A 16367-nucleotide genomic window follows, 5' to 3' on the forward strand; every position below is an offset into this window, starting at 1 on the left:
TAAGGACAGGATCTGGAAGCAAGATATCTTCGGTTTTGAGAGATTAACTCTCTTGTCTCCTAAGATAAATAAAGACTTCATCCATCGGCTTTGCCCTGATGCTTGCGTGGTCAGTCCAGAGTCAAGATCATATGGAAATCTCAAACCCGGAACCTGGCTGGTCCAGGAGAATTTGTGAGGCGAGGCCAGGGGGCGGCGGGGTTGGGGACGGGGAGGGCCAGGAAGGAGAGCGCCCCCATTCCCAGCTGAGAGCCAGGGCACCGGGAAACCAAGGAAAGGGGCCGCGAGAACCGCGTGGTGAGGCGCTTACTCCCAGGTCGAGATTATTCGACACGTGTCTTTTGCTCCTCACAATCCATTTCTTATGGATGATTTATGAACGGACCTCTTTGATCAGGGATGGTTTTATCTGTCCACTGCTACAAATGACAGATGTGACTGCCAAAATGCCTAGTCCTTGCTGCCTAAAAGGTTCTCTTCGCCCCCCCCCCATGTTGTTGCATTTTTCTCTGGTGAACTCCCGCCCTGTCCCCTGACTTTACTCTCCTACCCCCAGCCCGTTTGCTGTCTTAGTAGCAATTCCTCCCTAAGGTTTAAATCAACAAAAACCGTTGGGCCAGGTCAGTGGGGAGCCAAGGCAGGCGGATTTGGGGAACACCATTTGTTGCATTCCTAAGAATTTCCCCTGCTAGATACCAGGACAGTCAGCTTCTAGATGAAGGTGTCTGCCTTCTTAAGGAGGTTGAAACCCTGGAGGCCCAACCCCACTAGGCCTGGCTTCGCAGCGAGGGTGAGCACTGGAGCGGGAGCTGGGATGTGGAGAGCAGCCTCAGTCCGCCGACCAGGGCTCCTCAGAAAGACCGTTTTGGCTTAATTGGGGAAAGAAGAGGGCGGCAGGAAAAGGGACGGTATCACATTACGGACCCTCCTAGTCCCTAATAGGTAAAGGAAAAGCAGAGTCTCTGAAGCACTGTGTGAGTGTGTGTGTGTGTGTGTGTGTGTGTGTGTGTGTGTGTATGTTGTAGTAGTTCATTAAAACCATCTCCTGGAACAAAGAGTTTTTCCTTTCATGTTTCTTAGATTTGTTATTATTCTGACAGGAGTTCTAAAAACAGGATTTTTCAAGCCCAAGATATTCCTGGGGTTGTCTGCCCCTTACTTGCCCCTCCCCCTCCCCCCAACCGGTCTCGGTATCATTATCCCGGTAAGGATTCTGTCTCGTGTTCCTGATTTAGCCTGAGGACATTTAATAGCTGGCTGGATTAAATATTGCAGACTCCTGCCTGGCTATTTGAAAATCCGGGTCGTGGACTGCCTAACATCAGAGGAGGAAAACTGATCTATGAGATGTGTTTTAAATTTCACTCAGTCTGCAGAGAAAGAAGGAAGAGGAAGGATTCTCCTTCATCCTGGGTCTCTTTTTTTGTACTACAAAACTCAGAAGTTTTAAAAGGTGTGTGTTGATGGGGTATGGCATGAGGAGTCAGGGGTGGAACGAAGCAAGGAGGCTAACAGAAGTTTCCTTCAGAGTACAGATGGGATTTACAAGAACATTTAAAAGAATACTGTTAGGGAAGGCAGGAATGCCCCCAAGTATTGGAGCACCAAGCTGCCTGCCTCAGGGGTGCTCCTGCCTCTCTGCTAAATTTGCAGTAGGGAAAAATCTCTGCTCTCAACACTAGTCCCAGACCTTTCCTTTTTCTGTTAAGTTGAAGAGAAAAGCAGAAAGAAGGGGAGTGGAGAGGAAGGAAGGAAGGAAGGAAGGAAGGAAGGAAGGAAGGAAGGAAAGAGTGGGAGGAAATGGAGACTTCAAAGTGACGCGTTTTAGAAAATGGAGACCTGAAAGCCTCTCAAAGAAAGTTTTACACTTGAGGTAGAGGGGTCCCCAGTGTAATGATTCCTTGAAGATTACGCAAATCTAATGGGGGGCAGGATCTGGCTACAGCATTAGCATTCAGCATGTCAGGGAGCTGTAGCTAGATATTATTGTATACACCCGAAAACAATAAATCAGGCTTAAATAATGCTGGAAGTGCGTGGAGACTAAATGCTACAAAGGGAAGGATCTGACTGTTCCTCTGGTTCTGGGTATTCAAATTTCAGGTTACCCTTCTATGCTAATGACATTACTTTGAATGTATTCTCTCTCTCTTCTCTCTTCTCCTCTCCTCTTCTCTCTCTCTCTCTCTCTCTCTCTCTCTCTCTCTCTCTCTCTCTCTCTTTCTCCCATTCCCTCCCTCTCATAGGAAACTTTAAGATAAACCCTGGCAGTGAATTTGAATTTAATATTGTAGAAGAAAATATTCTGACTCCCTAAGTTTTGTTTAAAGCATAGAGCCTAATGGGAGGCTAAATAACAAGTAAGGCAGATGCAGACACAATATAATATGGACGTCACAGAGATGTAGGTGCAGTGTTGCATTGACAAGAAAAGCCTTTACTAAACACCCTTACTGTATAAGCGGAGGCAAATATTTAAATTCTTACTGTGTCAGAGATCCTGCCCACATGTTAGCATTAACAAGGACCTCCAGGAACAACCTCTTAAACACAGAAAAGGAATCAAATTCATTTCCCAAACTGGGTAACTGTTATTTCATTTTCATTTTGTTTATAGGCCAAGCTTCTCTCCTCACATGGGGAAAAAGTGTCTTATGTGTACAAGTCTTTTGGGGGGAAAATCCCTTTTCAGTCAAAGCAGGCTCTTATCTTGGTGAAATCCCTTCCCCAGGGACTCAGGGATCCCCAGAGCAGAGGTTCTCAGCCCCAGGAGGGAGGGATCACCCGCTCATCTTTCAGCCCGTGCAGGCATCTTGGAGGTTTAGGGTCTGTCAAGCCTGGCATTCCTGTTCTCTTATCGCTCTCTACCCCTTCAAATAGGCAATTGATTAGTTTCAGCTTTTCAAACTGAGACCCGATACTTTCCTAAGGATCAAATGCAAAGAAGCAGGGAGAGAAACATGGGAGGTGGGGACGTAAAGAAGGAAAACAGGACACTGGAGGAGAAACAAAGACCTTGCTGGGCCCGGAAAGAACAGGGACTTCAGGAAGATGCAGTTGGGGTGGGCCTTCGATTTCTGTGAGGATTTAAGAGAGAAAAAAGAGGCTCTTGATTTATGCCCAGATTCCCCTGCAAGACTTCCTTGTGTTTAAGGGCGTGGTTCCATTTGCACATCTGTTCTCTTCACGTGACATTTCATAAAAGCCTTAACATCTGGGCAAGATAAACTTCCTCAGGTACCTGCTCGAATCTTCACCGTGGCTCTCCAGCAAGTCCCTTCCCCTCTGCCTTAGAATAGCCATTTCCTTGCTAGTCTTTGTTCTAGCCGCCCCACTTACCCCAGCTCCCCTCCCCCGGTCAAATCCCCCCCCCAATGTCCCCTCCCAGTGCCAGCCTTTGCCAAGTCTATTTCTCCAGCACACTAAGAAGTTTCCCGCCTGGAGCGCCTCTCTGCAGGTAGGTGAGAGCAATGCCCTGAACCCAGGGGAAAAAGTCTTATTTCTATTCGGGCTACAGACTAAAAACAAAACAACAAAACCAAACCTGCCCTGTAAGCAACATTCACACAGGCATTCAGTTTCGTAGCCAGACCTTACTCCTCCGCCCTCTTCAGAATTCTCAGTACAACCAGAAAGAGGGCCGCTGATGTTCGAGTCTTTTCGCGGAGTGGTCCCTCTATCTGGTAGACCTTTAGGCTGCACGTTTACAGAAACGTTATTTCTCTCGGTCAGCATGCTCCCAGTATCCCTGCCCCTGTGAAGGCTGCCTTCTGGAAGGAATGCTTTTTGCACTGTTTTTGCCTTTTCTAGTCTGAAGTTTTGTTCGTCTGGCCTCAGCCTAAATCACATGTAGCAAAACGACGATCCAGTCACCAGTTTGGGTAAGAGGGAAAAGAAGGAACAGAAAACAGCCCACGTAAACAAGAAAGAAGTCACCGAAGGCCCTCGCTGCAGCAAACCTCAAATGAGCTCCCTGCAGGGCGCCCACGAAATCCCCACTGTAATTGACTGTTTTCCTTGAGGTTTTCTGACCATGTGCTTTTTGCCATGTTGCTATGACTTTGATACAAGAAGATGCTCACATCGCGACTTTTCCAGACGTTTAACTCTCTGACCAGTATCAAGGGAAAGAAAGCAGTTCCTCGTGTCTCAGTGATTGTAACTTGCCCCCAACTTACAGCGACCTGCCACAGGCTTTTTCTTACTTTATAGACATCTGGGAATTCCATACATGCCTCCAACTGCAATTACACACCTTCTTCAAAGGACGAGTGCTTTGATTGCTAAGAACATTAAGTGGGGTTGCGTCTTGGGCCTTGAAACAAAAGAGAGTGTAAAAACGCACACACACGGTACGGTACCCGGTTTACTAGATCTGTCTTTTGCTGCCCACTAAACACAGAAAATTAATCCTTCTGCTTGCATTTTAGATGTTCAGTTTCCAAAGATGAGTCTGAGAAATAGTGCAGTTGTCGCTATTAAGAGTAAGAAAGGAGCCAACTTCTTCCATCGTGAGGGAGCGCTTTCCTTCCACTTTCACTGGGGCTGGGGGTGGGGCACTTATGACACATTAGCAGAAATTTCTGGAAAAGTGGCCCCTGGGGATTCCCTTCCCGACCCCCAGTTTGCCACTAATGCGGGCCTGTCTTTGGAAATTTGAGGTTGGGCCTTTGCCTGTGACTATAGCTGCTTCGCGGTGCTACCACTGACACTTGGCGCAGCGGCCCCCTAGCAGCGGCCAGAGGCCCAACGCAGTGGGTCTGTGCCATCCAGAGAGCAGCGACATTGACACTCTCTCCACAGAACGGGACGGACTGCCACCCAAGCAGGGGAAGCCTCGGTCGGTGCCCCTCTGGTGCACCCTAAGCAGGTGAGACCCTCGTTCCCTATGGAGTTCTGTTTGGGTTTCCGTGGCGTTTGTCTCACCCCCCCCCCCCGCAGGTTTGTTTGTTTTTCTTCAAATTACAGATGCAGGGAAAACCGCCTGACATCATGAGAGCGGGGCAAATGCTCACTTTGAAGGATTCCTGGGCAGGACTTCAAGTGAAATCATATGCCTGAGAAGAACTTGATACTGGTCTAGAGAAAATAACTAGTTCTGACTTTGCCAAACCGTGGAATGTGCAAAGCGCTCTACTTTTTTGTGAGGGGCCAAGTGTCCCTTTTAAAAGGCTCCCTTATGAGTATGAGCCCCAAGACCCCAGGGGCAGGAAGCATGTGCCAATCTTGACTGTGGGAAGAAAGGACACAGGTTCTGTGAGTTTCTATTTGAGGTTATGTTATTAATGTGTCGCACTTTAGATCTGCAACTGTGCCCTGGATTATCTGTGCATTGCTTAACGCGTACATATATGCACGGAACCCAGAAATGTGTGCATGAACACACTGAACTGTTATTATTGAAGGCTTAGCAATTTGAGGAAGTTAAACACAAGATAAAAACAACTATCTTCACGGTAAAAACAATTCAGTTCCTCAGACGGAAGAGCATTTAATACAGTTCTTCCTCCTAGCCATAGCATTGTGGGGACAAAGACAGGAGTCCAGGAATATTACATGATAAGATTTAGCGTCTCCGCGATAAACCATGAAACGGGTAATCTATCCAACATGTACTTTAAACAAAGGTAACGAAAATAAAACACTGGAATAAAATAAGAATAACGGGGGGCGGTGAACAAACAGGTTATTTTTATAATGAAGAATGCAGCATTTTATGTTGCAGTAGTGGAGGTGAGATTGTAGACACAACCTTGCAAGCTGGAGATTGCATACTAGACAACCATCTCTACCACAAAGTCGCCTCACTTAAATAAAACTACTTATGAGCTTTCCAAAAACATTTGTCTATCTTACAAAAATCCAGGAGAAAATATTATCTTCATTTTTCTATTACTGTCAATATGACGACTGCCTTTCCCCCAGTTTTTCCTTTTGTGAAATAAAAAATAGAAATAAAGAAGGAAAAGTAAAGCAACTCTTGTCTGAAGCATCAGCTTACACACCCGGAGTTAGGGTAGCATTTACCTTCTCAGTCATCACGGACGGACGTCCACCCTGCTGTACGTGAAGACATCTGAAAGAAGGGTCAGACCAGGCTAGTGAAGCATCTGGAAAATGGACATGCTGGGGTGACCACATAAGACTGATTTGCCTTCTTGGTCTTCTCTCTGATCCTTTTAGGACACTGTCTTTACACGTCTGCCTTACACGACACAACCCACAAATACCCTACAGAATCACCTTGTCTGTTCACTTTAAGGTAACTGGTAACCAAAAATTTTAAAACAGAATACAAATAAGAACCAGTAACTCCCAGTGCGTGACTTAATGCTGCAGGCTCCTTATTATAAAAATATTTATAATATTTGCAATAATTAATGCATAAGGCTGTCCTGTCAGCATCTGGCACTGCTGCGTGAAGAGGGAAAGAAAATCCTGGGGGCAACAAGACAACCTCGACCTCAGTTAAAAAAAATGCAGCCTGTTTGGTGAGTTATTGTGTGAACTAGGCACCAGAAAAATTTCCAACTCAAAAAACGCCTCTATTTACCTATGACTTGCTGAGCTGATGAAAATTGAAAAACTAAACTTTTAAAAAAATCACTACTTTGGTCATTTAAAAAACAAACCTATGTATTTGTCCCAGAAATATTCTGAAATAAAAGTCTATCTCCATCTGTCCTACTTTCACAGAGCTTCAGGTGTGTGCGTGCGTGCGCGTGTGCATACGTGTGTGCATGTGTGCACGCATGTACATGGTACTGACTGAAGACTGAAGAGCTGTGGACACCTAAAATCAAGACATTTATTTTTACTCCACAGATGTATATTCTTTACGTATATATTAGGCGCCTGTTTCCCAGGGGGGTAACATTAATAAAGCAACCCCTTTTCCTTTTTAATCAACATGGCACTGGGTATCATTCATTCCCTCAAGAGGTGAATAAATCACACATTTGAAACATAATATATGTAGTTTTCATGAACACAGTGGCCTTTGGCCGTGGTGGAAATAAGCCTTTTTAAAGGAAGGACGAAATACATAGTAACAAGGAAATAATACTGTTTTCGCATGGCTTACTAGAATGCTTTAGTCCAGACTGTAAGCAAGGGATACTTGGTAGCAAATCTCCTCAATTCAACCTAAGAAATGGGGAGGCAATGAGCCCCGCTGATCGCCAAGCTGCAATAATAATGGAGCTGTCCTTTAAACAGCGTGGCTGTGTCTGTCAGTAGCAGGTTTATTTGAGGTTTTCACGCCTTTGTTTATATTAGTGCCCCACTCCCTCCTGGACATCCCTAGAGTTAAACAAACAAGTATTTACCACCAACTTCATTCTGAGCTTTAAAAACATAGACGAAACTTTAAAAATTCTTAAAATTTTTCAATCATATTTATTTATTGCAGAAAAATAATATACAAAAGATATTTACAAAACAGTCATAAAAATATGAATGCATTTAGACACCGGATCTATTTGCATTTTACCATGGGTCATCAATAAATAAATAGAATGTTGTCTTTTGTATCTTATGTTTTCCTTTTCCCTCAGAGGAAGTAATTTTTTTTAAGGAATTCACTGGCTATGGTTTTGTAGGCCAGTTTGATCCCAGCGTTTTTATTTCTAAAGGTCTTGTTAAAATTCCTCTGATTGTTACCATTTTAAAATGGAGAAAGTCCACAGTGACGCCTTTGCTCTCAGTGGCTGAATAGTACGACCTCTTGAGAATGCATGCATAAAAAAAATAAACATTCTTCGTCAAAAGGTGGGGTGGGGGGACACAAATAACGGTTCAGACTTCTATCAGAAGGCGGAGGTGTGAGGGTGGTACCGCTGCCTCTCTCGGTCCACGGGCCTGTCTGGCTTTCTCTTTTAAAAGTGTGCCCCACGCCCTGATTCTTTTGAATTTGGGTTCTGCTCTTCTAAGTTTCCAAGAAAATCTTTGTCATATAGATTTATTTTTAGTTATCCAGCTCCAGAGTTCTCTAGACTGTCCATTTTCTCCTTCTCTGGAAACAATGACATCTGCAAAAACCCAGAAGGGGAAAGTTGGTTATTGTGGATGCCTCTGCGACTGTTTTCTAAGACCGCTAAGCTTGGTTATCACTACCAGCGAGAATTTTCGCTGAACAACCTGGAAGGATTTCAGCCCAAGGGCAAGAGGAAGTGGGTGGGCGGAAAGGAGGGGGTGGAATTTGGAAACATTTGTTTTAAGAAGAAGGGAATTCTGAAGACGAAAGAAAGGGGGAGGGATAGATCTGGGCACAAGGCCCTTACTCTTGACTTTCTCGGTCACGCACACTCCCGCACACGCTCACCTCTCTCAAGGGTACACTCCCGTCTCCCCAACCCAGACCTGTTTCCCCAGTGGGGACTGAACTACCTGCCAGAGACACGGGTTGGGGGATGGGGTGGCGTTGCCTGGCTAGGTAGAGCGCAGCGAGGAAAGTGGGGTCACCCAGAGCGGCGGCGAGGTAGCCAGGGAGCCCAGGTCTGGTCCGAGCGACCCGGGAGTGGGTCCTTACCTAGGTCTCCGGCCTGCCGAGGGGGTGGGGAGCTCCGCCTGCTAGTGGGACGCAGACATGGACCAGGCCCCCTCCATCCTCCAGACCGAGAATGCGTAGCTGAGCCTCTCGTGGGCCACATAGCTGCAGCTTGCCATCTTGGAGTCCAGCTCGTCGCTCTGCAGGACCTGGTACAGGAAGTCGATGTACCTGGCCGCCAGTTTGAGGGTCTGAATCTTGCTCAGCTTGTCCGAGGGCAGCGTGGGGATGATCTTGCGCAGCGCGGCGAACGCCTCGTTCAGCGACTGCGTGCGCTGGCGCTCCCGCACGTTGGCCATGACCCGCTGCGTCTGCAGCTCCTCGTACGACTGCGGGCTCCCGCCTCCGCTGCTGCTGCCGCCTCCACCGCCGCCCGCGCTGCCTCCGCCGCCGCCACCACCGCCCGCAGACTTCTTGCCGCGCTTGCCCTGGGCCGGGCTGCCCGGCTCGTCGCCACCTCCGACGCCCCCGCCCGTGGCCCCACCGGGCCCCGCGCTACCGCCCGCGCTGCGCCGGCTGCTGCGCCGCTTGCGAGCCCCGCGCTTGCCGCTCGCCGGCTGCTGCCGGTCCGGCTCCTCCTCGCTGTTGCTCAGGCTGTCGTCGGCCGGCGAGACTGGCGAGCTGGACACGTCCTGCATCATCTCGCGGGCGGCGACGTGCGGCCTCGCGGAGCCGGGAAAGGGGGAGGGGGAAGAGCAGAGGAGCGGGGCGCCTTAGCCCGCCAGCTTCCCCGCGCTCGGCGCCGGCCCGGGCGGTGCGGCCCGGAGGACGCAGGGAGGAGGGATGGGGGGGAACCTCCGCGGGGAGGGCGCTGGAGGCGGGGAGGGAGGCGGGCGGGGGAGGGGACGGTGTGGAGGGCCCCGAGGTCCAAAAAGAAGGCGCCCGACGGCCGCACACGCGCCCTGCTCGCCCTGGCGCAGCCCGTGCCGGTGCTGGCGAGCCCGCGAGGTGTCTGGGAGTCGGGCGCGGGCTGCGGGCTTGGCGGCTCTTATACCTCCGTGCGGGCGGAAAGTTTGGGGGGCAGCGGTGTCATTGGCCTGACGTGGGGAGGAGGGACTTTTCCAAGTTTTATAGGAAAGTTTCCGCTTTCCAGCCCCCCTCCCCCGGCCCGGCCCCCCTTCCTCGGGGTCTAACAATTCGTCCTCCGAACCATTCAAAACCGACCTGGCCCGGGCGGCCAGCCTCTGCGCCCGCCTCCCTACTCACCCCACCCTCCCACCCCGCAAGCTCTCCCCCTCCGCTGTGAGGCGGCCGCGGGGCGATTTCCTTCCGCGCCCGATCGCACCCAGCGCCCCCCGCACTGGAGCGCAGCATGGCCAGCAGGCAGAGGGGCCTGTTTTGGCTGCTGTTCCCCCCCCCTCCATGGGGGGAGTGGCTGTGACAGCGGCGAGCGACTTCGACGTACTGGGTGAAGTCTCACCCCTCCCGGGATCCTTCAGAGTCTTCGGGGCCGGGCTGGGGCCCAAGTTGAGTGGCAAGAAAAGTGTCCATCTCCGAGCCCATCCAATAGTCAGGTAGAGGAAACCCCAAGTCCCCGGGGATCCACGACTGCTGCCAGGCCCTGAAGTCCCAGGGCAGTTCTGAAGACGTGGCTACACCTCGGGGACTGTGGATCTGTGCCCTGGCCTGCCGTCTCACCCCTCCCGGAGAAACAGCTGGGCTCTCCTTTCCTGCGAAGGCGACCCAATCTAAAGTTTCTCTGCTCTCCAGAGACTGAGCCTCCGAAGGTGCTGGAAGGGGGCTGAAGTTCATTCTTCCACAGAGACAAGCATCCTCCTTAGGAAGGGAGGAAAAGCAAGGGAGGGTAGAGCAGCCTTCCTGTTGGCCCCAAGGCCCCACGCTGGAGCTCAAGGTGGAGGACCCTGTGACCATTTTATCGCCTCCTCTGCCGCCGTTACTCCCAAATCAGGCCCTGAGTAGTAATGTTGAGTAGTCAGTGTATAAAATTGTAAGGCGTGTGTGTGTGTGTGTGTGTGTGTGTGTGTGTGTGTGTGTGAACTCGACATCATTTACAGGGCTGCCTGGTCCGAGTGCCGCATGCATCCCAGGTCATCTTCCTAGCAGGTCCCGTAAAGTAGTTATGCCTCAAATGCATTCTCATCCTTCAGCCATGTTTGGCGATGCAAGCATTTCCACCTAACACCGTAAAAAACCAAGAGCTCCAAAGAGGATTCTGGCAAACTGGGAGCTGAGAGGTTGATGAGCAAGAAGGGGAGCGGCTACAGGAGAGAAGCCTGCACTGCAGCACTTTTTTTTTTTAAAGGATGAGGGGTTAGGGGGTCGGTTCACGATGATCTCGTACTACTCAAAAACGGCAATTCTGGATCCTTAGGCAGTAAGTAGCCAGAGTTCAGGGGCAGAGTTTACAGGCTCAGAGAACAGCGCCTCGAGCTTCTGCACCACTCACTGGCTGAGGTCCTGGCCCAGGATCCCCGGGTCAATCCCCTGGGGAAGTGCTAGCTCAGCAAGTGCCCCTTTCTGGATTGGACTAAAGGTCGCGGCCACCGACTTCCTGAGAAGCTGGAGGCTGGAGGCTGGAGCCCCTGCCACGCAGGGCAGGCCACGTGGCTGCCTCCTGCTGAAGCGCTCAGCTGGGTCGCGGAAATGCTGGGGTGTGGAATGCCTGGGTCTGGTCCTAGGGCTCAGTCTTTGTAGGGAGAGCTACCTCTTTCAGAGAACAGTAAACCCGACTGTGCTTTCACCAGAGTAGAGACCTCCTGGGGTTGCCCTGCACAGCTTTTACCGACGTCCAGAGACAATGACTACAGCGTGCCAACTGGACTGCCCCACCCGCCCGCTTCTGCCATATTTTAAGATGACAGCCTGGCTAAAAACCAGAATCTACTTGACCTCCACTTAATTTTAATAGCTCGTAGCCAATTATTCTCAAAATAAAGCCACTCCTGCACCCTCGCATTTGCATCTTTCACCGACGAGCACATCCCTTGGAAACAAAGCATGGCAGAAATTCTGCCTCTTACTCTACGAAGCACTCTGCTTTGTAAATACGAATTGCAGAGTGTTCCGCAATTATCTTTAGAAGGTCGCTGCGGAACTCTAGAGAATTTTCCAGTTTTCAGCTATCTCAATTTTCCCTTTATTAATATCAATCTCATTTTTTTCCTTTAGTTGAGCATTAAAAATAACTCAAAGAGAACAAAGGATAGGAACATTTCTTCCTTTGGGGACACGACCAAGGAAGATGAGGGGGCGAAACGGGGGAGGTGTACTTCAGAGAGGGGCACTATTGAGAGAGGGCAAGGGTTGAACCAAGTGAGGAAGAACAGTTCTCCTTCCCGCCTAGCCAGGGTCATTAGCAAGTGCGTGTTTCTCAAGGCTTCTAGTCAGCAAGCCAGCCCTGGTATTCCTCTGTGTTCCCCCGACCCCCCCCCCCCACACACACACCGGGTTTAGGCTAAGCTTTTGAAGTCACCTAGCTTAGAAGAGCATTGGAAATGAACGATCTAAACAGAGCCATCTCGGTCCTATGATCTTTTGAACAGGGTCACCAGGAATCACTTTAGTTCTGAATAGAAATTCCTTTTGAACTCATTCTGAGGTGTGGAGGATGGAAGTACTTGTTAAGTACTGGGATTTATATTTTGAGCAAAAGGTGGGACCTTTCCAGGTGAACCAATGCAGCAATAGCTAGGACTTGGTGACCAGTGCACAGTGGGTGATGGGCTGAGGTAGGCTGCCTTGTCCGCTAGGTCCAGCTCATTGTCAGGGCTTACTTAAAGACCTTCTCTCCTGTCTTTGCTGGGTACAGCTGAGTCCTTCTCTATTTGCCTGCAAGTCTGATACAATTCTGGATATCTCATGGGTACGAGAGTGATTGTGATTTGCACAGTGTTTCAAATTAACATCAGGGAGTTAGTTCCCTTTATTTCCAATCCCCGAATTTGGTCTTCTAAGTAAAACTTAATTTTACATCTTCCCCTTTAAGGCTTCTGTCAAAGTGATGTCAGCTGGGGACCGGGGAATGATGGGTTAATTAGGACCTAACTCACTTTGTCTACTTCAGAAACAGGAAAGATTCCCCCCCTCAAAAAAAAAAAAAACAAAAAAAACAAAAGCAGTTCACTGAAAACAACAAATGCCCTTTGCACTTGGAGAATTCACAAGGAGCTTTGCTCTCAGCCTGCAAACTTGGCATGTTTGCAATTCTTCCTGAGCAGTGCTTATAAAAAGAAAAAATGAAAAAAAGACAGACATCTCATGCTGGGCACACACAGCATCTCTGTAATTATCCTTATACTTCCATTGTACACTGACATTTTCTTAGCAGTCAGTTACAAATACTCTGGGGTAAGGAAAAGAAACACTGTAAAATTGTTAGCAAGCTGGTAGACTTTAGTGCTGGGTTTATACAAAAGCTGTATACTCCACGGTGACTCTCCAGGGTCTCTCCTCAGTCTGCAGATGACAAGTCACTGTGTCTTTGAATGCCTCAGGTGAAGCACAGGGACCCACCTGCAGAAGGGGGCACATACTGAAAAACTACGGCTGAATAGGTCTTGGGCTATGCATTTTAGATTTCATCTAATTTTGGACATTCTGCAGGAATTTCCCAGTTTGATATTTCAGAGAGAGAATTCCATTGCAGTGTAATGTAAAGTCTACATCAGCACCAGTGACTTCAATCACTCCTGCCTTGCAGAGAGCCTTGGTGATGTTTGAGCATCTTTGTCCCACTGGTGATATTCTAACTCATGACTCTAACTGACCCTACTTTCATCTTTCTGAATTTCTTTAATAATATGAAACTAAAGTTATACAATTTGAAAGTTCCGACCGAGAAATAAGGAGGAAAAATTAAAAAGCAAAAGAAACCGAAGGACCCCACAAAGGAGCAAATAAAAGTGGTGTCCCTGTTAATCATTAGACTATCTGACTTTCTGCATTCAAGATGAGCATGGAATTAAGACTTGTATATCCTGGAAAGAGCCAGGCGAAGTGAAGCATAGAGTCCTATGTTTTCCCCTTGACTTTATTTTATTCTTCTGCTGCTTACGGTAAAGTGCAGCTGGGAGAGTTGGTATCACATCTCACTGCCGGTTGACCCATTGAAATACACACTCCTCCCTAACTCCCTAGTTATGTTCAAGTTGCTCTGAAAACTGAAGGAAAAAACCCTAAGAAATACAAAACTCCTCGGGACATTTTACTATGATCCCAGTCCTGCTATTGCAATATCTTATCTTCAGCTGTTAGATGCTCAGCAATTTAAGTAAACATTGGACAATTTATACTGCTTTTCCAGCTCAGATTTCCCCTTCTGGTTATCCTAACTCTTTTCACTGGGAGTCCCCCTGCCCTGCCCCAACAAATGGCTTTTCCTGAACCCTGAAACCCCATTCACGTTATTTGATTTGGTTCTTCCTGAGGAAAACATGCTGTTTTTGCCAGTGACCACAAGAGGACACAATTTCCTAGGTACTATGCCTAAAAAGAAGTTTGCAGAAGAGTAGCAACATAGCAAACATAGCTATTAATCAATGTCATTTTAGAGAGGTCTAGTTAGTCTGTGCCACTTTCATTAATTTTTAAAAGCATAAAAATAAGTCAGTCTTCAACCTTTAGGCTTTTTATTTATTTACTCCCTATTGTGAAACTCGGAGGAAACTACACAGTTATGGCAAACGTGAAAATATTAGTATTGTTAAAGAAAAATGTTTGTATTTGACAGATTTTGCGCAAAATTCTTGATCACCTCTATTTTTAGAGTAATGTTTAATAACAAAAAATAGTTTTTAAGAATCATATGAGCATTTGAAAAATTCTTAGCTGAGTGTGTTGGTGTGTGCTTAAAATCTCAACACTTTCCAAGCTGAGACAGAAGGATTGCTTAGAGTTCAAGGCCAGTGTGAGCCACTTGGTGCATGCTAGGCCAGCCACTCAACTATAGTGAGATATTGTCTCAATAAAATTTTTTCCCTTGACTGAATTTGAGCATTTGCATTATCTCTCCATAGGAAGGTATGTTAAAATTGTTTTCATGTTTTGTCAAATGTGTTTGAATGCACATGTTAGATACATAAAATTATTTTTCAAAGATTGTAGGGTTATTTAGAATAGTCACTCTCTGTAGTCTTCAAAATGATTATATATAATCTTTGGTCAACTTGTTCCTCCTTGTGTCCCCTCCCTTCTATGAAAAGGATTTGAGACCAGATAAGTGACACAATCTATAATTCCTACATTCAGGAAGTAGAGATACCTTGGGAGAACAGAGAGAACCCAAGGTTTAAAAGGTTTTACAGCAGCTGATTACTTTATAAATTAAAATGAATGCATTTTGATTTTTTTCTGGAAGAATTGTGTCATGTTGGTGGTGTGTTTCAGTGGCATCAGGGCTGGGGAATCCTGAGTCAGTCACTGGTAAACTCTAACTTTGTATTTGTGTTTTTCTACAGATACATTCCCCATAGTGTTACTTTGTATTTGTGTTTTTCTACAGATACATTCCCCATAGTGTTACTGAGAATCTGTGTTATTCAACAGATACATTCCCCATAGTGTTACTGATATTCTGCCCTAGGCATTGAGCAGTGGAACAAAGCTCTAGTAAAAGAAAAGAAAAAGAGAGAAGTTCTGACATATATTAGCAAGGAGTGCCAAGAAAGAACCCTGGGCCTGGAATGAGGCGATAAGTGTGATCTGTGCATTTGGAAATTTCCTTAATCCACTTCCCCAGAAATGCAAAGGAAAGCTCAGAGATCAAACTCAACAGAAAAGGTGCGATGCCTGGCTTCTGCATGAAGGTGTCTGCAGCTCGGTTACTGGGTGTTCTAGGGTAGGCTGTAGGCAGGAAGGACTCTGTGATCGTCGTGATCATCGTGTGTGTGGCTTTTCCACTTTCCTTTCCTCGTCAGCCTTCCCTATGGACTGTGTCTTAGAGGTCCAAAGTGAGGGCAAGCAACGATGAGGGATGACTGGAGCTCACGTGCAGCTGTTCTGCAGAGACAAGGCGAACACTTGTCTTCAGCTGGAGCATGACACAGTCTGACAAGGCTCTCCTTCTGCGTTTCTATCTTGACCAGGAGTCAGGTTAGACAGAATGGATGCCGCTATTACAGGGTCTTTTTGTGACTCTGTGCTTACACAAGTTCCTCAGAAACAAAGGTTTACTATGAGCTTGTGACTATGTGATGCTCTTTGGTCTTCCTCTCTCCTCCTTCTTTGTGTACCCACAGATTCCACTTGTTTAAGATGTTCTTCAGGCTCATGGTTTCTGTACTAAATCTTATCACTCATCCTGTGTGATTTTTCCAGCAGAAGCCGATCTTCATATACCGTGTAGTAAACAAACGCGGCAGTCTTCCTGAAAGACTTTTGGCCGAGCCTCGGTTCTGAGGGATGAGTAGACACGAAGCAGGGCCTGTGCATATAGAGTTTCTCATGGATAGCTGGGTAGGACATAGGCTGAGATTGGGAGCAGTGTGACAGCATTCAATATATCCTTCCTTCGGATGTAAAATGAAGCATTTGGATATTTGAGAAATGCTGATTCACTTGAAAGACTTCACAAGTATCTTTTCCTCATAGAAAGCTGTGTCATGTTTGTTTGTTTTTTTTTTTCTTAAAAAAAAAACCACTTTGGCTGTTTCTAACTCTATGACTTGTCCACATCTGGAGCCTGAGAGCATCTCCAAACTAATGATAATAAGGTTTCTTCTAGCTGTGGACACTGCTTGCGGCCAGTTGGGTTCAAGGTTTTGTGCCAGACGTGAGTAATATAGGCAGTGAGGTAGCAGAACAGGGGCAGAAGGAGGCTCTTTCCATAACCCAAGCTGCAAATCTATCACTGGTCACTTAA

General features: G+C 47.4%; 1 protein-coding gene across 1 annotated transcript; it reads right to left on the bottom strand.

The window, feature by feature from the left end:
- Positions 1 to 7367: 7367 nt before the first annotated feature.
- Positions 7368 to 9306, bottom strand: Twist1 (twist family bHLH transcription factor 1). Its single transcript, XM_005343860.3, has 2 exons — positions 8531 to 9306; positions 7368 to 8030 (listed from the first exon to the last, which is right to left on the bottom strand). The coding sequence occupies exon 1, from the start codon at positions 9187 to 9189 to the stop codon at positions 8572 to 8574; it is 618 nt and encodes a 205-aa protein (XP_005343917.1). The 5' UTR covers positions 9190 to 9306; the 3' UTR covers positions 7368 to 8030; positions 8531 to 8571.
- Positions 9307 to 16367: the final 7061 nt, after the last annotated feature.

The sequence above is a fragment of the Microtus ochrogaster genome, chromosome 1 (assembly GCF_000317375.1).
Source record: "Microtus ochrogaster isolate Prairie Vole_2 chromosome 1, MicOch1.0, whole genome shotgun sequence".
NCBI classification, from domain to species: Eukaryota; Metazoa; Chordata; class Mammalia; order Rodentia; family Cricetidae; genus Microtus; species Microtus ochrogaster.